Source organism: Neofelis nebulosa, chromosome 10 (assembly GCF_028018385.1).
Source record: "Neofelis nebulosa isolate mNeoNeb1 chromosome 10, mNeoNeb1.pri, whole genome shotgun sequence".
In the NCBI taxonomy this organism is placed as follows: domain Eukaryota; kingdom Metazoa; phylum Chordata; class Mammalia; order Carnivora; family Felidae; genus Neofelis; species Neofelis nebulosa.
This window is the reverse complement of record NC_080791.1, coordinates 107,830,307-107,853,899: the sequence shown is the minus strand read 5'-3', so window position 1 is coordinate 107,853,899 and position 23,593 is coordinate 107,830,307. Positions and strand designations below refer to the sequence as shown.

Genomic DNA, 23,593 nt, shown 5'->3' with positions numbered 1-23,593 from the left:
CAAACCATAATTCCCTCTTCTCTTGGGATCATGCCTCCTAATTCTCCACGTTCGGCTCTGTGTCTTGTTCGTGCTGTCCCTCTATGGCTGGTCTTCTTGGGGCCCAGCCGCTGCACAAGGTCAAGCAGGAACCTGGCCGAGAGGCCTGTTCAGTTCACCCTGCCTGAGTGTGAAGGACCTGGGAACAGCACGGGCATGAAGGGGCCCAGAGCCGGAAGAGAGGGAGGAGGGTGGGAATGGCCAGGGTGTCCTCAGAGCGTTGGTGTTGTCTGGTGGGGGAGAGACTGGGGTGGGGAGACGTCTGACCTTCATTCAGGACAACCTTTCCCAGCTTGTGGCCTCAGTTTCTCCGTCTGTAACATGGGGTGTGCAGGACCTCTGTGTCCCTTTAAAGTTCAGTAGTCTGCTCTGGGAAGGCAGGAGAGATCAGAGGAGAGAACCCATCTCTGCCATGAGAGAGAGAAAAGTGGGGGAGAGAATGGAGAACAGAATACGAAATGAGGGAGGAAGGGAAGCTAGAAGGAGGGACACGGCTTGACATGGGGCTGAGACTCCAGGGCTGGGGTTTGGGACCCAGGCGCTCCCATCAGGCCTGCTCAGGGTTCTGTCTTCCAGAACCCCCCTCTCCCAGGATATCAGCTCTTCCCCATGCCTGCCCTCCTCTTCTCATCTCTCCACTTGCTCTGTTCATCTCCGCGGGCTCTATTGATGTCTTGCACACCTCTCCCTCTCCTCTTTTACCCTCCGTCTCCCCCCCCTGGCTCCCCAACGTCACCCCCTCCAACTCTCTCCACTTCCCACTCACTGATATTGATTGGCCTCTAGGCGGTTTCCCTTCCTCTCCTCTCACCGCCACCGGCTCCTCCCTCCTTCCCTCTGGGACCATAAATTTTCTGCCTGCTCAGAGCTGTGTCAGTCTCTATTCCAGAGCCTGGGGCACAAGGATGGGATGGAGAGGGCAGGCGGACAAGGCTTCAGGGGGCCCCAGCCCCGCTTTGCAGGCTGCAGTGTCTCTTTCCTCACGGAGCCATGTTCCACCTCGAAGCCTTCCTTCTCTTCTGGGGACCCCTTTCTTCACTTCTGAAGGGCCAGGGGCCAAATGGGGCCACGTCCTCCCACAAGGTTGGGGAGGTGACCTGGGCAACAGGGGAGCTGTCCTGGGTGCTGACTGCATTCAGGCGTTCCCGTCCGGCTCACGGTGCTGGAAGATGAAATTCAGAATCAATTAGCAGGAGCCAGCCCTCTCCTGCCTGTGCGCCCCCATTCCCTGTCCCCTTTCTCACATCACCTCCCCTTTCCTTTTGCCCTTTCTTCGCCACCCCTCCTCACTCTACTACCCTGTTTCTTTGGCTCCTTCCAGGTCCATCTCCACCTCCCTCCCTCTTCCTCTTTCTTGACCCTCTGCCCCCCACCCCCACCCCTTCCCTGGTTCGAGGAGACCATCGTCTCACTGAACCCAGATTGATGTGGGTGCAGAGGTCACATCCAGATGAAGGGACGGGAGTCTCTCTGCACTTACCTCTTGGGCTATGACAAGTGCTTCCCAGAGGTCCCCAAAACTCTGCGGTGGGGAGTGGGGGGAGGCAGACCCCAGTGGAGGGGCACCTAGAAGAAGTGGCTTCCTCGGCCGAACCTAAGTGACCCAGGAAGGGTTTTTGTCCTAAATGGGACACTCAGTGGACAGGTGTCCTGAAAACTCCGTGGAGGGAGAGGTTGAGGCCGGGGGAGGGGAAGATCGGAGGCGTCCAGCGAGGGTGTGCTGGGGAGGGGAGCACCCTTTTGGGAAGGTAGTGAGAAGACTGTACGTGTGTGACGTGTCTTCCCCTTGAGTACCTGTGAGGCTCTGGGTCATTGTTTTTGGAGGGTGAGCTGGGAGGAGGTGTCTGTGTGTATGTTGGCTGTTCATCGCTTGCGGCCGAACACGTATGTGTGCGCGCATGTGTGCCTCTGTGCATGTGCACACCTCCTGCCCCTCCCCCGCGCCGAGTGTGAGTCCGTGCGCCAGTGTCTATGAGCACATGTATGCATGTATGTGTCTGAGCCTGTGTGTGTGCCTGCGCGCTCACTGGTGCCTGTATGGGCACGTGGGTGTCTCCATACCCGTCCACATCCCAGCGTGCACGTGTGTTCCGAGGGGTGCGTGCAGAGGTGGCCATGGCCACATCTCTGCGCGCTGGACCAGAGAGGGCACCACTGGGGTTCGTCCAGGTGCGGGGGAAGGGAAGGCGGAGGAAGAGAGCTGCCTCTCTTGCTAGCCTCAGTCCTGTTCAATTATTCAGCAGGGCCCCTTCTCTGGAGCGGGCGGGAGGGGAGCGCGCGCGCGCCCGGGCGCGGGGGAGGGGCGGGGCGGGGCGCGCGCAGAGGAGAGGCGAGCGCCAGGCGGGCTAGCCAGGTGCCGTGCGGCGGAGCTGCCCAGCGCCGCCCGCAGATCGGGAGCCGCTCGGGTCCCTCTGCCCTGCCCCCTCCTCCTCCCGCGCTCCCTCGCCCCTCCCTCTCCGCTCCTCTCCTCTCCTCCCTCCCTCTCCCTTCCAGCCCTCAGCCTCTGCAGCAACACTCCGCTGCCTCCATCTCTCCACCGGAATCTCGCAGGCTCGCGCCTTTCCTCTGCTCAGTCCCGCTCCCCTCCTCTCCTCTCCCCTCCTCTCCCTTCATTCCCCCCCTCACCCGGATTTGCTTCCCTCCTCCCTTTTCCCGCCCCCCCCCCGGCCGCTCCCTCCTTTCCCCCCCGGCCTCCGTCGGGCGGCAGCGGCAGCAGCGGCGCGGCTGGCCCTAGTCTCCGTCGTTCTCCCGCTTCTCCCCTCCAGCCTCCCCCCTCCCCCGGCTCGGTTTTTCCGCAGGATTTCCCCCGCTCTCCCATCCCTGCTTGGCCCCCGCGCCTCCCCTACCTCTCCACCCGGCACCATGCCCCCTCCCCCGGGCGCTCCCCCGGGTTTCTGACGGCCCTCTGCGCCGCTCCGACCCCGCCGGGATGCGGGCAGACCCTTAGCTCCTCGAGATGGACCCAGGCGTCCTGGACCTTGGCGTTGCCGCTCCGCGGACCTCGGATTCCCCGGCGGGATCCAGTTGATTTCGTTGGCTCCGGACCGAGGCTTGGGCTCTGGTTTTCCTTCTCTTCACCCCTACCCCCCCTCCCGGGGCTCGGAGCCGGAGGGGGGCTTCGCGGGGCTGCGCAGCCCCGCGTCCCCGCCCCCGGCCATGGGGCTGTGAGGCGGCCGCCCCCGGGCCGAAATGCCCCCCGGGGGGAGCGGGCCGGGGGGGTGCCCGCGCCGCCCCCCCGCCCTGGCCGGGCCCCCGACGCCGCCGCCGCCACCTCTGCTGCCGCTCCTGCTGCTGCCGCTCCTGCTGGGGGCGGCCGAGGGGGCCCGGGTCTCCTCCAGCCTCAGCACCACCCACCACGTCCACCACTTCCACAGCAAGCACGGCACCGTGCCCATCGCCATCAACCGCATGCCCTTCCTCACCCGCGGCGGGCACGGTAAGTGGCGCTCTGCCGGGGCCGGCCCCCCCCCCACCCCCGTCCCCCCACCCCGGGCCTCCCGTGCGCGCGGCCCCGGCCCCGCGGGCCGCACCCCAGCTGGTGCGCGCCGAGGCCCGGCCCCTCCGCTTTGCGGGCCCGCGTTCCCTCACCTACCATCTCGGGCTCCCAGCTCCTCGGCCCCACCCTGGCCTCTCCATCACCCCCTGCGTCGGCCTCAGCTTGGCCGTCATCGCTCCTTTCTTGCCTCACCTTCACCTCCTTCTCCCCATCTCGGTCTGTCAACCCCTTCCTGTTTCCGCTCCCATCACCTCCCCATCTCTGTGCCTTCATCCTCGGTCCAGCTCTCCCCCTACCCTGCCCTCTCCTCCACCTCTGCCCCTCCCCGTTTCTCCAGCCGGCTCACCTCCACCTCTGCCCCTCCCTACCTTCCCACTGCTCGTCCGGCATCTCTGGGCCTAGTTTCTCATCTTTGTCCCCCCAGCTATGCTCCCCTCCGCCCCATCTGTCATCTCTGCCTCTGACGTGTCCCGTCTCTTCCTCTCCCACCTCTCCCATGTCCGCCTCTATTTCACCTCTGTCCCCCCCCCCCGCACCCACCCCGTTTCCCCTCTGACTGGCCTTCCATCACCCCCCAAACAGTCAGCTCCCTCCCCTGCCCCAGCCCTCTCCGGGCCTCATCTCTCCTTTGCAACCCCTCTGCACCTCTGCCCTACCTGCACCTCTGACCCCCAGCGTCTCTCACCTCTGCAACCTTACTGCTTGGAACTCACACTCCCCCCCCCCTCCCCGCCCCAGGCTCCCTATGATCTCCCAGCCCAATCTCCCCACCTCCCCTCATCCCAGTCACCCCATCAACCTGGGCCAGTCCTCCGTCACCTTCCACTTCCTGTCACCTCTTATCTCGGCCCCTCGTAACCCTTCCATCTCAAAACCGGCTTCATCTTCCCTCTCAGACCTCATCAACTTCCATTTCCAACCTCCATCACTTCTTGTTTCGGCCCTGTATGACCTCCCGCCTCGGCCCCCCCATCACTTCATAGCTTCAACCCTCAGGTTCTCTGTGTGCCATTCCTTCCTAACTCCGTACCTGCCGCCTTCCACCTCTGCCCTCCCTGGTCCCCGTGACCCCTCGCTTCTCGTCCCCACACCCCACAACTTCCAGCCTCTGCACTCTCTCCATCACTGACACGTCCTGACACTTCACCCCTCTTTCCCGTGCCGGACCCCATCGCTTCCCATCTCAGGTCCCTCCTTCCCAGTCCAGATCAGACCTGTCACCTCCCATCCCGGAGACCCTATCACTTCCCATTTTAGTCCACACATCATGTCCCTTCCCTGCATACTGGCATCCCTTTCCATAGGGGACCCGTATCCCCTCCATCTGTGTACCTCTCTCCCTCCCACTTCTGCACCTCCCCCCTCCCATCACTGCGCCTCCTTCGCCTCCTGTTCCTGTCCCCCCATCACCTCCCACCTTGACTCCCATGGTGTTCTGACATCTCCAAGTTCCCATCACCTTTTATCTGGACTCCTATCGTCTCTCATCACTGTGCTGTCACCAGCTCTCACTCTGTACCCTTGTCACCTCCCATTTCTGTGCGTCCATCACTTTCCATCTCTGCCCATCCATCACCTCTCTTTCTTTTTCACTCCACTCTTGTTCCTCCCTCATCTGCCATGCCTGTGTCTTCCTCGCTTCTCCTCCGCGCCCCTCCCGGTCCACCATTTCTGCGCTCTTCTCTGCCTCCCTCGTGCTACTCCTCCTCCGTCCATCTTTGCTTCCCAACCTTTGCCCCTGTGTCCCTCCCAATCTTCTCACCCCCTTTTCTACTCTATCTTTTCCTCTTTTTCCGTGCTCTATTCCGTCTTTGTCCACTTCCCAAGAGTGGCCCCTTCCCACCCTCCTCTCTACTGCCTCCCTCTCTCTCCCCCAGTGTACCTCCTCTCATGTCTTCATAAGACTGGGGTCCTCTCCATCCAGCGCTCTGCTCCCAGGTCTCTCTCTTCCTCCACTTCCCCAGCCCACACCTTCTCTGGCTCTTAACCCCCTTTTTTCTCCCCACAAGCTCTTGGGCCCTCTGTGCCCTCGTCCCTCCTCTTCATTGTCCCCTCTGGCTCCCCAGAGGCCCAGTGATTCCTCCCAAAGGGGCCCGGATAGGACGTGATCCTTCTGGGCACTGAGGCGATGTGCAAAGTGGGCAGCGTGCGTGCAGTGAGGAGCAGAGGGCCAGAGGTGAGAGAGGAGTAGGCCCAGGAGAGTCCAGCAGATTGGAAGGAGGGACCTTCCTAGGAGCTGAATGGCAGAGGAGGGCTCAGTAAAGGAGCTGGGGTCAGGATGCAAGGAGCTGGGAGACCGGGAGAGAAAATGGAGGAGAGAGCATGGAGGTGGGGGGGGGGGTGGCGCTGCTAGGGAATGTTGGTTTTGGGGTTGCCTCAGAGATGTCCACTCCCTTGCTGTGTGGAGGAGAAAAATAGCCCCAAGAGGGCTAATGGCTGCCCAGTGCCACAGGGCAACCGAGGAGCAGCCGCAGGACACAACTGGAAGGTGGTGGGAACCGGAAGGGAGGGACCCATGGAGGGTTAGGCAGGTGAGAGGAAGGAAGAGGGTCAGAGGACAGATAGAAGAGTTGGGAGGAGGCCCTCTGGCTGGCCCCACCTCTGTTTACCTTAGTCAAGAGAGGAGGGGAAGAGACAGGTTTCTCTTGGGACCCCCTGCTTGGCTAGAGGAAGAGGCCAACTTGGGAGAGCTTTCTAGACCAAGGGGCATCCTCCCTCTCTGCCCCAACATCTCCCCCACATCCCCCGGTGTGAGGGAGCCTCTCCTTCTGCACTTGCTTCTCTGTGTCCTTTCTCTGGGCTTCTCCCCGTATTTCTCCTTGCCTTCCTTCCCCCCTCTCCCCCCTTCCCTCCTCCTTTCCTCCTTTCCTCCTTTCCCTCCACTTACCTCCACCCCTCAACCCCTCCTGTTGCATAATATCCATATCCACCTGCCAGATACCCATTGACACCCCTGCACCTGATGTCATCTGGGCTTGGGTGGGTGGGTGTGTGTGTGTGGGGGGGGCCAGTACACCTGGATCCGAAAAATGCCCCGAGGGGGTGACACTCTCCTGGTCCTTGACCCTGATTCTGGTTTCAGAGCCTTTCAGCCCCTGACCTTTGTTTCTACTACTCCCTGAAGCCAGGGATGGAGAGCTCTGGATTCATCACTCCAGCTTATAAAGGGGGCTGGCATTTATTTTGATTCTGCACATGGGTGGGTGAACTTGGGGTCTGTGACTGGATGGTATGTGGCCCAGAAGTGGGCCAGAGCGCTGAGCCCAGGGACTGTGGAGACCCCCCCGCCCCCCGCCACCGCCAGGGTAGTGAAGGTCCATTTACAAAGAGCCAGGATGGGCTATGGGCACCTAGGACCGTGGCTTTTCTGGATTGTGCAGGACGTTTTATCCTCTCATGATTTCGAGATCTACCAGAAGGTTTCTGTCATGGCTTCTGATGCAGCTGGGAGACTGGCAGACGGAGGGGCTGCACATGTAGTTTGAACCACAGGGGCATCACTGCATGGGTGGTTATTCACATGGAATGAGTTTATTGTTTGGGTCTGGGTTAGCTAACCATTATTAATGGTTGTGTGTGTGTGTGTCTTTCTAGAATGCAGGTGTGTGGGAACTATATGGAAGGTTCTTGATCGTTTAGTGTCTTCCTGGGGTCAGTGAATTTCTGCGTCCAGGAGGCCCAGACTATGCGGGGTGTGGACAGAAGGTGCCAGCCCTGGGCTGTTGGCGGTGGGCACCTGGGCCTGTGGCATCTTGCTTCTGGCCAGAGGCTCTCTTGTCTTGGGCTTTGGGGTTGTGTGCCCCAACCCCCCCGCCCTGTTGTGCACTATGGCGCTCACTAGCTACATGGGGAGGTCAAAGACAGTGGGTCTGGGCCTCCTAGAGTTAATATTCTGGGCCTTGGCTTAGGCCCCTCTCTTCTCCGGAGCCCTTTCTGGAACCTTTCAGAGGTTCTAGATGTGGTGTGGTGTCCTGGGCTCCTTGTCTCCATGCCTTCCCCTCCAGGGGAGTCTGGTGGCCGGGGGCATACAGGACAGCTTGCAGAGGGGCGGGGGCGGGGGGGAGGTGAGAGTTATCTCCAGGGCTCGGGGTCCAGCTGGGGAACAACCAGAAGGGACCTGGCAGAGCCCCATCCCCCTGCCTGCCTTCCTCCCCTACCGGGATGGAAGGAGGCGCCCTGCTGGGGGGAGAAATGTCTCCCCAGGGTAATTACTGCTGCCCCAGTCCAATAAGCCATTCAACCTCATCGGTCTAAGACGGTGTCCCTCCACCCGATTCCCCCACAGTGTAATAAACGCCCTTAGGCTTTAACAGGCCCACCCCGCGTAATAACCAGCTGCAGCGTCAGAACAGCTGGGTAATAAAGCCCCCGGGGAAGCCGGGCTGAGCGTGGCCTGGACTGGGGACTGGAGGGCTGTGGGCAGGTGCCCTTTGGCCTTGGGCGCGGGGACGCTGGCCGTCCAGTCCTGCCCTCGCTGCCCGCCCAGGCCTGCCTTTGTGCACTTTTACCACAATGTTTGCTGGCCGCCTCGTGTCTCCTATCGGAGTCTGCCTCTCCACGCTGGGTCTTTGTGTGCGGCTGGGTGTGTCGTCGCCTGGGTGTGGGTGTGGGTGTGGGGTCTGCGGGTGCGTCACTGGGGACGTGTCTGCCGTGGGGCCCGGGGCTGGGGTTGCCGGCCGGGCCCCCGATCCCGGAGGCCTCACTGCCCCGTGGGGCACGGGGCCTGCCCGCTCCTCAGGCCCTGTCTGGGTTCAGGCCGGGTTCTGTCCAAGGTGATGTACTGTCTGGGGTCCTGGGGTGGGGAAGTGAGGAGAGAAGGCCTCCCTTCCCTTAGACCTGGGAGGTTTGGGAACAGGCTCCACAGAAATGGGGTTTGGCAGGTGTGAGGGACCAAGAAAGCCAATGAGCCCCACTCCCCACATCTACCTGGGCGCCCCCCGGAGCCCATAGGGTGGAGAGGCAGCGGCCTCTGGTCCGGGAGGCCAGGTCAAGGGGCCGTGTGGAAGAAGGTCAGCAATCTCTGTTCCCCTGGCCCTCCCCACCCCCCAAATTTGGACTAGCAGCTTGTGAGTGGAGGGGGAAGGGAGGACCCTGGGTATGGTGGTTGCCATGGAAACAGCCAGTTTTCCAGAGTGCTGCAGTGTTGGGAATGGAGAGACTGTTGCCGGCTGAGAGGCCTGCCCTGCACCCGGCCTTCAGGCCTGGCCCCTTCCGGGCAGGTGACCCGCCTGGGGTGGGGGTGCGGCTCACTGTGTACCCTGCCCCCAGCCAGCCCTCCACCCTGATCCTGGGGCTCCCTCCTGACACCGGGGCCTCCAGCCCCCACCCCGTACCGCCCCCCTCCCCCCCCCCCAAGTATAAAGGATACGTGGGTCTGGAGGGGCCAGAGCCAAGCCACCTCTGTCTGCTGAGGGTGCTCTCCCAGTCACTCGCTGTGGCCAGATGTCAGTTTTTAGACGTCGAGTGGTTCTTTCCTGCCTGCCCTGCCCTGGGGGCCGGGGTCATCTCTCCTCTCAGGCCAGATCTGGGGAGAGGGAAGGCGCTGATGACCAGCGCTCTGGAGAACAGTTCCTTCTCCCCCAACCCCTGCTGCCTCTCTGGGACCCAGGCAGGAGTCTCCCCTTCTCCCCTCAGCTCTTCCCTGGGCCTGCAGATGGTGTAGACGGTGCCTCCGTCCAAGGCACTCAGGGTCCCTCTCCTTCAGGGGCCTAGGGGCTTCCTGGGGTAGATCCCCCTCATCCGTGATTGCCCAAACTGCAGTGGGGCGCCTAGACCCTAAGGTGAGAGACCCCAAGGTGCTTGAGGGGCCTGGCCTTGAGGGGGGTGACCAGCTGGGCTGCAGTCTTGACCGAGTTTGTTCCTCGGAAGTGTCTAGGCCCCAGGCCCTCCTCAAGTCTCCCTCAGGCCTGCCCTCCCTGGCTCCTAGCTCCCTGACCCCACGCCCCAACTTCTACCCACAAGGCCCCACTTTCCTCCCAGCCTACTTCAGGCACGTGCCCTCAGGCCCCACCACCTTTCTCTCTGGATAAGTCTTCCCCTAAACCCCTCTCCCCTCCCCCCCCCCCCCAGAAGTGCTTTGAGAGGAGTCGTTAGTGGCTAATTATTTAATTAAGCATTTTATGAATCTCATCTGCTCTATTTAGGTTCTAAAGAATGCAAGATAGTTCCCTTCCTTCTCTGAAGGCCCCCGGAGTAGGAGACCTCTAGGCTTCCCAGACAAGGCTCCCTTCCAGGAACCTGGGCGTCCAGCCCCCCACCCCCATCCCAGCCAACCGTCTGCCCCTACCTACCCCTTCCACCCCCCAGGGAGCCCAGTCAGCCGCAGGAGGGAACATGGCAACTAATGGGGTTTATTTTGGGGCTGAGATCGTTAGGGACCTCACACCCGCCCCCGGCAGCCGGATGGAGGAGACTGAGAGGGGAGAGAGGGTGGGGTGGGGGAGGGCAGGGAGAGGGAGCCTTCATCTCTGGCTCCTGTTCTCCCACTTTCTCTCACCTACACCCCTCTCTGTCCCTCTCTGTCCATCTGTCTCTCTGCCTCCTTCCTCCTCTGGCTGTCAGTCTCTAGTCCGCTGTACCCGTCTCCCCATCCCCCAAGGTCTGTCTCTTCTTTGATGGGTAAGGCTCCAGGCACCCCCTCTTTGGGCCCCAGGCAGCCCCCCTCCTAATTGGGAGTGAAAGCAAGGAGTCCTGGACAAACTGGGACCAGGATTTCCAGGGGCTTGGGAGGAGGTGGGGGCAGGCAGTGGAAGGGTGCCAGCCTGTAGGCGATGAGTCAGAGCTGAACACAGCCCCTGCTCCACTCGCCATCGCCTGGGGCTCCTTCTGCCTCAGTGCGTGCTCAGCTTGGCCCCACAGAAGCACACACCTCCGACCTGTCACCTCTGCCAGCCCTGGGAGAAGCTGAGCCGGTCGGGCCCAGGCCCCCCCCCCTCCCCCCCCAGGTCGGTCCTGCCTGCCCTCGGTGCGCTTCTCAGTCCCCTTGCAGCCTCCCTCTGGGCTCCCTCTCTGTGCCACTCTCTCTGTCGCCTCTCTGTTTTGCTGTAATTACAGCTAGAATCCTTGATGAGGCAGCTACGTCTGTCTGTGCGCGCACACAGGCCCTCCGCCGGGCACCCGCCCGCCAACTGTTCCCTGGGATGGCAGGGCCTGGTGTCCCCGTGCTCTGGTTGCAGCCCCGAGGACCTGCTCGCTTCGCTCTCCTGAAGTCATCTCTCCTTCTCCCTTCTCTCTGCAGCCGGGACCACATACATCTTTGGGAAGGGGGGAGCGCTCATCACCTACACGTGGCCCCCCAATGACCGGCCCAGCACGAGGATGGACCGCCTGGCCGTGGGCTTCAGCACGCACCAGCGGAGTGCTGTGCTGGTGCGGGTGGACAGTGCCTCCGGCCTCGGAGACTATCTGCAGCTGCACATCGTAAGGATCCTGGCCCCTGACCCCGCCCCCCCCCAATCCGCTCAGTCCCCTCACCGCCATGGGATCAGCACCTCAAATCCCCCCCTCCCACCCCCGATTCCTGGAGGTTCCTCTGCAAGGTTCTGCCCCTGAGACCTATCCCCTTCCTGCTCTGCACTCCCGGAGCCGCCCTGGTGGGTCTGACGCTCTCCGGCTCCCCACTCCCTGGCTCTGGGTCCTCTGACCTTCCTGAGCAGAGGGGCCTCCTTGAGCCTTCCGGGCCATTCTCCTGCAGCCCACATTGTGACTCCCTCCGGGCCGCTGCCTGCTCCCCGCTGGGCCACCCGGGGCAGCCCACTGTGTCCTGGCCTGTTCTTGCCACGCTTCTTCAGGCCGCCCCGCCCCCAGAGCAGCCGCAACGCACGTTGCCTGAGATCCTGCTGCTGTCTGTGCTCCCCTGTAACCTCTGTTCCCGTGACCTTTGCCCTCCCGGCAGTCTCTTGACCCTGCCTCCCCTACAGCCTCTGGCCTCTTGGCCGCACCCCACATCCTTATCCTGGCCTCCTGTCCCACGTGGCTCTGGCTGTTTCGCCGGGCTCCCCTCCTCCACATCTGCTTCTTCCCAGTGCCTCCCTCTGGGCCTCCCACCAAACCCGCCCCCCATCTGCCCACCCTCCCCCCCCAACATCATACCCTACCCGCTCCACCTGCCATACCCATTATACCCTCCACCCGCCCTACCTCCCTATCTGCCCCATCTGCCATACTCCCTCCTCCGTCCACCTGCCACACCACCCCCCTGCCCCGTCCTACCTGCCGCACCCACGGCTCCTCTCTCAGTTTCCATCCTAACTCTAGTCTTCGGGTACCCCCTTTTCTTCTGTGACCCTTTCCCCTTCTGGTCCAGCCCCACACCCTTCCCTATGGCCTCTGGCCTTGCCCTATTTCATTTCTGCCCTTAGCCTCTTCCCTGTCCCCTCCCCACGGACTTAACCCCTGGGCCTCTGACCTCAGTCTCCATTTCCACCTCCAAGTCCCCTTACAGCTGCGTCCTTTCGCCGCCCGCCTCCCACATGCTGACCCTGGCCAGGACTCCCGAGCTGGGGGGGTTGAGTAGGGTGGCCAGGCCCTGTGTGCTGGAAAGGTCTGGGTGTGGGGGGTGGGGATCTGGGCTTTAAGGGGACCAAGGTAGCATGTCTGGGCTCTTGGCCTCTCCCCCTGATGGGACCATGGCTACCGGCCCCTCCTTGCGCAACAGCTCTTCCCGGGTGCCATGGTTGCAGAGCCCTCCCCCACCACCAGGGAGCCAAGGAAGGAGGTGTGAGATGTCCCATGGGCTGGGGTGGAAGCGGCAGCCGCTGGGTGCTGGACGGAGGAGGCCAGGCAGGGAAGTGTGTAGGAGAGGGGTGTGGAGTGGCGAGTAGCCTGGGAAGAAGGCCTGGAAGGTTCGTGCTCGTGTGACAGTGTCTCTGGAGATTGTGACTGCGGACAGCACGTTGACTGTGTGTGACATGTGGGGCTGGGTGCGGACAGCACGTTGACTGTGTGTGACATGTGGGGCTGGCTGCGTATCGATGGCGTCAGCAGTGACAGCGGGACCTTGGGGGACTGGGGTGGGGCACAGGCTGGTGGCCTCTGATCACTTTGCCTTTCCCAGAGGACTGGTATTTGCTGTTGCTTCAGTCTCCTGACCCTGTGGCAGGTGTGGCCGTGTCTCCGTGTCCTTCTCTCTGTGAATAGGGCTCCTGTTCTCTCTCCACACACTCACGAGAGGCCATGCGTGGCTTCGGAGCCGAGGGCCCGGATTGGAGTCTCAGCTGTGCCACTTCCTTGCTCTGTCCTTGTGCGGTCACCCCATGGCTCTCAGCCTCAGTTTCCCCATCCGTGTAGTAGCTGGGTGCTGAGAGGACAAAGGGAGGCCGTGAGGTTTAAATGAGATGGCGCGTGTCAAGCCCTCGGGACACGGCCTGGCCCGTAGGAAGCGCACAGTGTCAGTCCACACCCCGACCATCTGCGATTCCACGGGGCGAGTCAATCTGTGTGCATTGCGTGTCTGCCTCTTTGACCACGTCTGTGTGTCTTTGTGCCTGTGCGGCAAGGGGACGGGGCTCCCCGGTGCTGAAGACACAGGGTAGGGGGTCGGGGTGCAGGGAGAAGGGGTCTCCTCTTCTCTCCCAGCAGGCGAGGCCTGTGGCGGGATCATGGAGGAATGAGGCCCGGCGCCTGGTGCTGCAGAGGGCCGGAGGGGGGCGCCAGGCCGTGACGGGGAGCCTGGCGAGGGTGGGGGCCCTGGAGGAAGTGTGGGAGCCACGGGAGAGGCCGGCTCTGGGGGAGGAGCGGGGCCGGAGCCCCTCGGGGGCAGCCTCCCAGCCCCTCCTCCCCTGGTGACACACCAGCTCCCGCCACCGCGTCATTAGCAGCTCTCAGAGAGTGGGGAGGCGGCAGCAAAATAAGAGAAAAGCAATTTGACGTTTCTAATAAAGCGTCGCTCCACTTTGCCAAATTAATTTTGACTCCCATAATTATTTGCTGTAGGAGCGGCCGCGTTCTCCCCACCGCCGCCTAATGAGGTAATTGGGGAATTAGGAATTAATGACTTTAACAGAAGTGACAACTGACTTCACGTCGGGAGCAGCTCTGGGAGCTGCCTCTCCCCCGGAGCGCGTGGCTCTGAGGTCGGCTGCCTCCTAGGGAACCCAGGTGTCCTGCCTTCCAGTCGCCCTGGCCGGCCCTCTGCCTGGGGTCCTTGACCACCATCACTGCCTGGCTGAGCCTCACGGGGAGAAACTCTCAGCAGCATTACTAACAATAGTACTGAGGGGCACCGGTTGTTTCCCCCACGTGCGTGGGGCGCCCGTGACCGTCCCGTCTCCCCGCGATGTTGTCAGCCTGTGGGTAGTGGGGGCGGGGGGGCTTGCGAGTACTCTTTGTTAGGCAAGCCCAGCCTCGGTTTCCCTGCTTTACTGCATCTGAGGAGAGATGCTGCGTGTGTGTGTGTGTGTGTGTATGCACAGGTGGCTTTCCCAAGTTCTAGGATGGGGAGAACTGGACCCACAAGTGGGGAAGGGATTGGGCGTGGATCTCCAAGTGAGCCACGGCTGCACCCCCTGTGCCCTGCACAGGTCTCTGCAAAACCCCAATCCCCTCCCCATCCCCAGGGCCACCAAGCTGCTTGGCTCTGTTGGCTGCAGGAGTTGACAGCTGAATGGGTCCTAATGCCCAGGCTGGACTGGGCTAGTCTTTCAGGAAGACCCCAGGAGTGTGTGTCCTCTCTGATGATGGGTCATGGGTCCCATGACCGTGTGTGATCCAGGGGGCCTAAGTGAGCCTGTGTGGGTGTCTGTCCTATGCAGGAGGGTGTGGGGGACTCAGGAGGCTGAGCTCAGGAGTGCTGCTGGGAAGTTCAGGGGAATGGAATAGAGGCTCAGGTTTAGGGCCTCCTGGGCCTCCCCCTGGCTCCTTTAGATGTCTTTGTCTCTCAGGTAGGTTGGCCTTAGTAGCCTCTCAGATCATTCCTCACCACCCCCCCCCCCCCCCGCAGTTTGAGTCCGTGTGTCCTTAGACTAGTGGGCAAGGAAGAGAGAGCACTGGCTTTGGAGTCAGGCCAACTGGGGTTCAAACCCGGGGTTCCTTTCTTGTGATGTGGATTTGGGGACGTTACTTCACCTCCCTGAGCTCAGTCTCCTCCTCAGTGAATTGGGGGTACCATAAGCTTCCTGAGAGGGTCACTGTGGGGATGGAGAGGACACACGTGCACAGTACCCACAGAGGGCCTGGCACATTTTAAGGATTCAGTGAAGTGCTCCCTCCCACTCTGGAGCCATCAACGGAACTCTTCTGGGGCTGGATCCTGGGTGGCCTCTGCAGGGTTCCCCAGGCACTGCCCTGCTCAGGGCTTGGGTCCTAGGTCCTGGGGGTTGCTGAGACCCTTTCCTCCCCTTCTCCAGGCTGCAGTCCCTGTCTTTCCTCACCTGTCCTTCCTCAGCCACCAGCCCCATCCTCTACCCCTACCTGCTCACCTTTCCTTAGTGAGTCTGCTGTGGCTTGTCTCCCTGATCTTTTCCCATACCCATCACCCCCCAATACACACAGTCCAGACCCCCACCTCCGCTCCTGTGACTTCACACTCAGGCCTGACAACCATGGGGGACGATGAGCTACCAGGAGAGGCATGTTGATACCCCAGTGCAGGGGTCCCAGGGGCCCCGCTCAGTGCTGAGCATGCAGGGGAGGGGAGGCTTGAGGCTGGGGGTGGCGGGGAGTGGGGAGGCCAGACTTTCCTCAGGCACGGGGCTGGCTTCCGTGGACTTCTCTGTTGGTCGTCCCCTACAGAGGTTTCCACCCTCTGAGCTCCCACTGGTCCCCAACTTAGTCCCGGTCACCTTGCCTGGGGCCTGGGCTCAGTGGCCCTCACACAGAATGGGTGCCCTGTAAACATTTGTGAATATTCTGTATGAACCAAAAGGCAAGAAGCCGGTATGGTTTGGGGAAGTGCTCTCGGTCCAGGCTCTGTACCCCATGGCGGCCCCCACCTCTCTGGATCTCAGGCCCACTCCCTTGGCTGCATGTGGGGGGCAGGCAAGCTCACCGGCCTCCTCGGGCAGGTGACACTGTCCAGCAAAGGCATGACTGAGAGATGTGCATTGTAAAGCTGTGAAGTGCCACGGAGCTGGGCCGGTGGTGGTCACAGGTGTTCTAGAAAGAGTGAACCGTTACTCCTTCCCGGTTCCTCACCTCTACCTCCTTGTCCCCAGGACCAGGGCACCGTGGGGGTGATCTTTAACGTGGGCACGGACGACATTACCATCGACGAGCCCAACGCCATCGTGAGCGACGGCAAATACCACGTGGTGCGCTTCACTCGAAGTGGCGGCAACGCCACCCTGCAGGTGGACAGCTGGCCGGTCAATGAGCGGTACCCGGCAGGTAGGCGGCGCCGGCGGGCGGAGGAGGCGCTGTGGGTGGGGCGGGGCGGGGCGGGGCGGGCAGGGCGGCCTCTGATAGGATCGCTGCCTGCACCGGGGCGGGGCTAAGCGGAGATGTTTCCGGCTGGGGGCGGGGCCGAGGGAACCGCGTGGCTAGTTGGGTCGCGGGCGGGGGCGTGGCTAAAGAGAAAGGTTGGGATTTGCAAGGGCGAGCTAGTCCTCGGTGGTGGGAGTTTGTGGGCTAGGAGGGCAAGGGCAGAGCTGAGCTGGGAAGGCTGCGAGGCCAGGGCCCAGGTGGAGCTGGGGGAGAAAAGAAGAGGAAGAAGGGGAGAAGTAGGGAGAGTCTGACTCGATGGAGGAAAGAATAGGTTTAGAATTGAGGGACAGGCAGAAATGGGGAGGCAGATGCAGAAACCAAAAAGAGAAGATCCATAAGTAACCCAGAATATATCTTGGCGAGGAGGCAGGCTTGTTCCCAAGGACAGAGCCAAGGAACGAACCCGGGTCTCTACAGACAGCAGATCACAGATCCATATCAGGAGACCTAGATAAAGGAAGAGAAGTGACCACAGAGATGCAGAGAAAAGGAACTCGTGTCTCAGGGAATAGGGGACATGGTGAAAGGGAGAGAAGGCCAAATGACAAGAGTGCCAGCACATTCCACGAACCTTCACTGGCAACCTACTAGGATCAGGTCCTGTGCCAGAGACACCGGGGAGCAGGACACGGCCTCTGCTTGCAGGGAGCTTGCAGTCTAGGAGGGGTGAGCCCAGCAACCAGACCCAGTTTCAACAGTGTGACAGCTGTGGTGGCCCAGGACAAACCAAGGTCTGAGGAGCACGGGGAGAGAAGGGGATGAGGACATGGGAGGAATGAGGAGGCAGAGAAAGAGCCTCAGAGTGAGGGGGCAGCCAGGGGAGGGGTGATGGAGAGATATGGAAATAGTCACCGAGACAAGAGCAAAGACGGAGGCAGCTCCCCAAGTGAGGCAGAGAGATATATGGAGACGTGGTGGCACAGACCCAACCAGTGGGAGAAGAGGTGGACAGAGCCTCAGGAGGGAGAGGAAGAGAGCCCAGTGCGGGAGATTGAGAGGGTGGGGGAAACAGAACCACTGCAGGGGAACACTGCAGAAACGTAGACGTGCGGAGGTATAATATGGCTGAGTGACCCTGCATAGTCACACGCACGGGGGCGACCGAGGAGAAGCGAGAGCACGTGCAGCCTCGGTCCCTCTCCGAGGCAGAAGTGACAGCCGAGGCGGGGGCTGCCCCACCCCGACTGAGGAGGGCGTGGGCAGAAGGACAGGGAAAAGTGCAGGTGTGCACACCCTCACGGGCCCACTTACGCCGTCGTAAAGACGCCGGTGGAGATTCCCAGCTCCCAGTCACGCAGGCTTGTCCCCAACATTCTGGAAAAAAAAGAGAACCACGTGACCCCAGAAATACAGAGGGTGATGGACACACAGGCCAACCACGGACACACGGCTGACTGCAAATACTCGGATGGTCAGACAGACGTAAGGGAAACGAGAGTCCTGCAGAGGGGTGCCAGCCTACCCCAAGGTTCTTCTGGGCGCCTATGGGGCCATGCAGGTGCACAGACACTCCCATGTGACGGCTGGCACGTGCACAGGCCAGGCCGTGTAGGTATGACTGCCCTGTGATCATCAGTCTCCTCTCTCTGTCTCTGTCTCTGTCTCTGTCTCTGTCTCTCTCTCACACACACACACACACACACATACACACACACACACACGAGGGCAACCTTTGTAGCAGTGAGGACATCGGCCTCGGCTGAACAGAGCCGGGCTGGGAGAACATGAAGGTTTCACCACATTGAGCCATGACTTGGGTCCAGAACTCTTCCCTCGGAGCCTAGCAGGCCAGAGGCCAGGTTGGAGGACTCGTGTCTGCCCTTCCTCTGCTCAGGGAACCCTGGCTGGGGGTGGGGAAGACAGCCCGTCCCCTGACTGCAGCGTGAGGGCGGATGGTCTGCAAAAGCCGAAGGTGTCATCCCCAGCGATGCGAAGCAGGCTGGGTTAGTGGAGTGCATGGGCCCAGAGCCTGGGCCTTCCAGACTTTCCGGAAGCCCAGAGACTCAGCTCTTGGACTCTGAGTCAGCAGGGCCAGACTTTTAATCCTGGATCTCCTGATGACAAGCTGTGTGGCCTTGGGTGGGTCGTCCAGCCTCTCTGAATCTGTTTCCACCTCTGAGAGGTAGGGATCATACACGCTTCATAGCAATACTGAGAGAATTCTGTCCGATGACCCAAGGAAGGCGCCAGAATGGCATGGTATAGAGGAGGCGCTCAACAAACAGAACTTTGGTTAGAATTGTTACGTGCTTCAGTGAGAAGGATGTACATTCTTCCCTTCCTCTCAGGACACACACAGGGACAAATACACGGACACACACACACACAGACACACGCACAAGTATCCCAGTGTAGGTACGTCCCTAAATGCTTCCTGCCCTCCTGCCTCCCTGCCCCTGCATGCATGGCCCGCCCCTGCTTTCCCTGCCCGACTCCCTTCTTTCCCTGCCCGACTCCCTTCTGGCCGCTTCACCTCTCCTCCAGCGTCTTCTTCAGTCCCTCTCACTCCTGTCTTCAGGGTGGGATGCCCTGTGCCACTTCTAACGGAGCAAAGAACACCGCCGGTCACTTGCCAGTCTCCCGTGCTTGGCTGGGGTCCCCTGTGGGCAAAGGCCAGGCCCTCATCTTTGCATCTCTGATACCCAGCCCCAGGAACAGAGCAGATGCTCAAGATGTGTTTGTTGAGTGACTAAACGAGTGAACAGTCTATTGTTTACTTAAAACACCAGCGACCTAAATCTGTAGGGAAGGCAAGGTCTCATTTGCCCCAGAAGCACCCAGGGAGGCACCTGCCATGCACGCATGAACACGTGGTGTGCTTGTTCACGAGAGAGGTCCACCGCAGGCCCGGCCCCGGTCTCACCGGGCAGCGAGTGTAGCTGTGCAGTGTGAGATGATCAGGAAAGCACCCCCATAACACGTTATTGAACCCTGTGTGTGGTTTCAGTGGGAAGAGTGGCCAGATTCCCAAAGGAAATCATTTCTACTTCCACTGCTACAGACCGGAATAATCCACAGCCTGTGGATGCAGGGAGGAACACACAACTCCTAGGCACACTGACAGACCCCTTTCCACAGGCTCACTCTCCCTCCCTCTCCCTCTCCCTCTCCCTCTCCTCCCCCCCCCCCCACACACACATATACACCCCTTCCCTCCCCATCTCCAAGAACTAGACAATGGTGAGTGGAAAGAGGGACAGGTGGGCACAGCAGGGTTGAGGAGGGGCGGGGTTGGGAATTGGGGAAAGGAGCTAGAAGGAGAAAGGCTAGTGAGTGAGAGGGGTCAGGAGCTGAGCTGGGCCCCCAGGGCAGAAATGAAAAGGGACCTGAGCAGAGACGAGTCTGAGGGTCTTGGAATGCGACTGAGATGGGGAAAGAGAGCCCGAGATGGCAGGGCTGGGTGCACCTGTAGGGAGGGGCCCAGGGCAGGCGGAGAGGGCTGCCAGGGGCTGCGAGATGGCTGTGGAGAAGGGCAGGGGGGGCGGGTGGGGCTGCTGGGTGGCGTGTCACCTGGGGTGGGTGGTGGCAGGCAGACAGGAGGGTGGGCAGGCTGACAAGGCTGCAGAGCCCGTAGGAGGCGGAGATTAAGGCGGAAGCTGGTGGGGTAGGGGGGTGGGGTGGGGCTGGCAAGAGAAGGTGCAGCGAGGAGCTGAGCACCGAAGGTACAGGGAGCCGGGATACCTGGAGGAGCGGTTTAAACCTCACTGTTAAGTGCGAGTGCCGGGCCGCCCCCTAAATGCCGCATAAACCCCACTTAACCCATCCCTCCCCCTTCTAAACCACCCTCTAAACTCAGTAACCAGCTGGGCCACCGAGGCCCCCCCCACCCCCTAACTTAAACCCGCTAAATGCCCCTCCCTGCCCCCCCACCCCACTTCGGGATGGGGAAGGAAGGTGGGTACCACAGCCCGAGCACAGAATAAACCTGTTTAACCTCTGACCTTTGATCTTCCAGCTGCCTTTTCTTTCTTTCGGTCCCCTTTCCTTTTCTTCCATGTCCCTGTCTTTTTCTTTGGGTCACTCGTTGCCCCCAGGGTGGGGCCGGCTCCGGATGGGAGCCTAGGGAGGGGACACGGGAGGACGGGGGACCCAGCGTTTCTTCTCCCGCCTTGGGTGGACCTTCCCCCCCTTTCCGTTGGATGTCGCTGCTTACTCTGAGTCTCCTGAGAAACGCGTAATTACTTTTCTAACTCCTTTGGACTTCGCCGCCTGAGAAACCTACTGTCTTTCTAAACTTTTCCAAGGAAACTTTGATAACGAGCGCCTGGCGATTGCTAGACAGAGAATCCCCTACCGGCTTGGTCGAGTAGTAGATGAGTGGCTGCTCGACAAAGGTAATTAACCAGAATTAATTAATTAATTAATTAATTAACTTTAAAAACACTATCTTAAAGGTGCAGAGCTCTCTCTTTCCCCACCGTGCCTTCCCCATCGCCCGCCCCTTAGCGAGGGACTGATTTGCCCACCGGGATGCCCCCTTCCCCTCTGGAGTCAGTAGTCTGTGTCTTTAGAGGGGTGGTTTTGGACAAGGGTGGGGTTTTTCTCAGAAGAGGGCTTCTTCCAAACCTGGCATGGGCTGGGATAATCCATGGGATTCCTGGACCATCCCGGTAGAGCAGGCTGGAACACAGATCAGATGGGGAGGGAGGTTTCCCAAAGGGCCAGCAGCCAGGGCAGCCTGCACTGCACTTAGGAGCAGGAAGGCTCTGGGAAGCAGGAAGTGCTGATCCTAGGATCCAAAGGGAGGGTAGGAAGGCTTCACCAGGGTCCTCGAAGGATGGAAAAGAAAGAGTGAAGGCCTGCCATCCTACTGGAAAGACCCACCCAAGAGAATGGCTCCGGGGCACTGTCTCTGGAATGGGCCCACGTTGGTCCAGAAGGCCTCTTAGAAGGAGCAGAGGCGAGGGCAGGGGGCCTACTAGGAGGTAGGGGCAGGGGCAGGTGTCCCACAAGGGTTTCTGTGTGTGCCGAGCTGATGAGGAAGACAGAACAGGCTAGCTGAGAGGCCACATGTAGCGAGGCACTGCTGGGTGTGAGGGAGAAGGCCACTTGTCGCCAAGGGAAGTTGGGGCCAAGGGCAAAGCCATCCCATTCCCTTCGGAGAGGGGGCGAGCTCTGTACCTCTAAGGCTAAACTCTAGGGGGGCAGTAGAAGTGTTAAACCCCCACCTAACCAGCTGATAACTGTGCTTTTAAATGTCCACTGGGGCCTGCCCCAGCTAAAACCCCCAGATGTCACCTCCAGCCCCCCACACAGCCAGTGGGGACTAAACATGCTGATAACCAGATGTGATAAATCCGTAACAGGACAAAAAGTTAAAGGGACTGTAACAGACATCGCTAAAACCTACAGCCCCCAGCCGCACTGGGTTGCTGTCTCCAGCGGGGCGAACTTTAACCCTTTGAGGAGTTCACGGCGGGCGGGGCCACAGGGGCCAAGTTCGCTAACCTATGTAGCTTCCTCTCAATCACCCACTTCCCTCTCCCAGAATCAGAGAGGCCAGGGGAGCAGCCTGGGCTGAGGCTGGGACAACTTGTGACCCCCCCAGGAGGCAGAGCTGGATGGGCCCTGGTGGGTCGGGGGGTGGGTAGGGAGCAGGGCTTGCAGATCAGGTGAGGGTGAACCCCAGCCGTCCTTTCCTAGCTGCGTGGTCACCCCTTCTCTGGAGACCTCAGTTTCCTCTCCTGGAAAGTGAAAGATGGGGCAAAACGCTCTGGTATTTCCCAGAGTGTGGAAGGGGGAGCGCACCTGTTGCCTCAAGACTTCCAGAAGGACAGGGAGAGCGAGCCCGCTCAGCCTACCTCCCGAGGGGTGCTGGGGAGAATGAGATGAAGTAAGGAAGCGGAAGGTATTTGAGAACAAGATCTGGGCATTGTTGGAGGGATGCTTTTACTGTCAGCATCTGGCATGTGGTGGGTGTGCGATAGATATTTCTCGAATGAATCAATTTCCAGTTCCAAACCATGTCCGGTGAAGCCTAAGTCCCGTGAGATGCTTCCCAAGAAAGAGATTTGTGGCAAAATGAGCCTGGGAAGTGCTGGCTCCCGTGTCCACCTCTTGGAGCTGCAGATGGACATTGGTCTCACAAAGGTTCTGGGAAGTCGTGTGAGAGAGAAAGAAACCTGCTGTTTCATGGTGAAGTGGTCACTTCCCAAACTGGTTTGACCACTATACACATTTCCTCTCCGTTTTCCTCCTAATTCTTATGGCGGGGAATAATCTTGGGAGGAGATAGTCCTTAAAGGGCTTCCCCGGGTCTGGTATTCCAGCTGCTACTGACTAGTTCTCAGCTTTGGTTGCCTCTGGCTCCCCCCCCCCCACCCCGCCCCCTTTGTAAGATGGTGACTCTGTCCAGGGCTGAGTAAGGTGCCAGGCGGCCAGAGGGCACCGGAGGAGGAGGAGAGGCTGAGCAGAGGGCCAGGCAGACGCACCCCGCGCCCAGTCACTGGCTAGAGGCCAGACAGATGGCCGCGCGGCCCGGGGAACCCGTGTTTCCAAAGAGGGGTGTTTCACAAGTCGGACTGTCCTCAGCCCAGGTTTCGGGGGCAGGGCTTTCAGGCACCTAACTCTAAACCAGATCTTTAACGAGGCACTAACCAGAGGCTAACAAGGGCTAAGCCAGGTCTTAAACCACCCCCACCCCCCCGGCGTCAGCAGCTGAAGGTCCCGGGGGCAGGGGGCAATGTAGTGGTTCCTCTGCCCCCCGCTTCCCCCAAATAAGCAACACCAAAACCAAAGTTAAATCTAAACTTAAACATAATAAATGTCTTTTCTAAAAACCAAACCAAAGCAACAAACTCAGAGGGTTAAACCGACCCCCAGATCCACTAAAACCAAAAAGAACCGCCAAACCCCACCCAGGTGGGAATTCTGAGGTGTAACTGCTGAGCGAGGAGCGAGATTGGAGCTGGAGCGGTTTTTTGGGCTGTCAGCGAGCGAAGCAAGGTCCCTTTAACGTTTTCCACCTCTGTGCCTGCACATCCTGGCGGGGAGGAAGGCCTCTGCTCTCCAGGGCCTGGTCCCCGGGCAGTGGCTGGGCCTTGGAGGGGGGAGGAGAGAGGGGAGCCTGGCCAGAGGTCAGAGGGCTTGGTGGTGGCTGGCAGGGCAGAGCGAGGTCGCCCTCACGCACGCCGGCCCTCCTCCCACGCACCGTCCTGACCTCTGGCACCTCGGTGTCGCCTCCCACTCTGCTTTGACACGCGCTGACCACTCAGCCTGGCAGTCTCCTTCTCTGTCTCTGCCTCTTTGTCTGCTCTGTCTGCTGCTTCCGAGGGCTCCATGGCTCGGGGCTGGACACTGGGTGTGGGACGTTTGGGGGAGCAGAGGGAGAAGATGGGGATCAAATTGAGGGAAGGGAAAGAAGGGGGGGGGCGATGCCCCTGGAGCAGGAGAGGGAGGGGGATGGGAATACCAGAGGCATAAGCATGGTGGGGACAGGGGAGAGCTGGGCTCCCTTTCCCAGCCCATGCGTGCCTTGGGGACCCTCCCCCTCTGGGGTCCCCACCTGGCTGGGCTAGGGGCTGTGGCTGACAAGGACTTTCCCTTTGGTGTCTGCCCCTTCCTCGTTTCTCCTACCCCCCCCCCCCCCCTTGCTGATTTCCCTCTCCACTCCTCTTTCCTTCCCTTGGCTTCCCTCTG

At 60.6% G+C, this 23,593-nt stretch overlaps 1 protein-coding gene and 1 long non-coding RNA gene across 36 annotated transcripts in view; one reads left to right on the top strand and one right to left on the bottom strand.

Annotated features, from left to right (window-relative positions):
* The window catches only part of NRXN2 (neurexin 2), a 109,515-nt gene that overhangs the window by 70,507 nt on the left and 15,415 nt on the right, over positions 1 to 23,593 (top strand). For 22 of the 34 annotated variants that reach the window (XM_058689507.1, XM_058689505.1, XM_058689504.1 and 19 more), the window contains 3 exons: positions 10,773 to 10,954; positions 15,688 to 15,859; positions 20,200 to 20,289. In XM_058689507.1, coding sequence (XP_058545490.1) covers positions 10,773 to 10,954; positions 15,688 to 15,859; positions 20,200 to 20,289 — 444 coding nt within the window. Of the gene's footprint in view, positions 1 to 2,348; positions 3,476 to 10,772; positions 10,955 to 15,687; positions 15,860 to 20,199; positions 20,290 to 23,593 lie in introns of those variants that run through there. The other 12 variants (XM_058689510.1, XM_058689509.1, XM_058689511.1 and 9 more) reach the window with 5 other exon arrangements.
* On the bottom strand, positions 902 to 3,743 carry LOC131488098 (uncharacterized). Of its 2 annotated transcripts, XR_009250077.1 has the most exons (3): positions 3,632 to 3,743; positions 1,520 to 1,633; positions 902 to 1,201 (listed from the first exon to the last, which is right to left on the bottom strand). It is a non-coding gene; the product is annotated as an uncharacterized LOC131488098 (long non-coding RNA). The 2 variants fall into 2 exon arrangements; XR_009250076.1 differs by lacking the exon at positions 3,632 to 3,743 and having other exon boundaries at positions 1,520 to 2,343.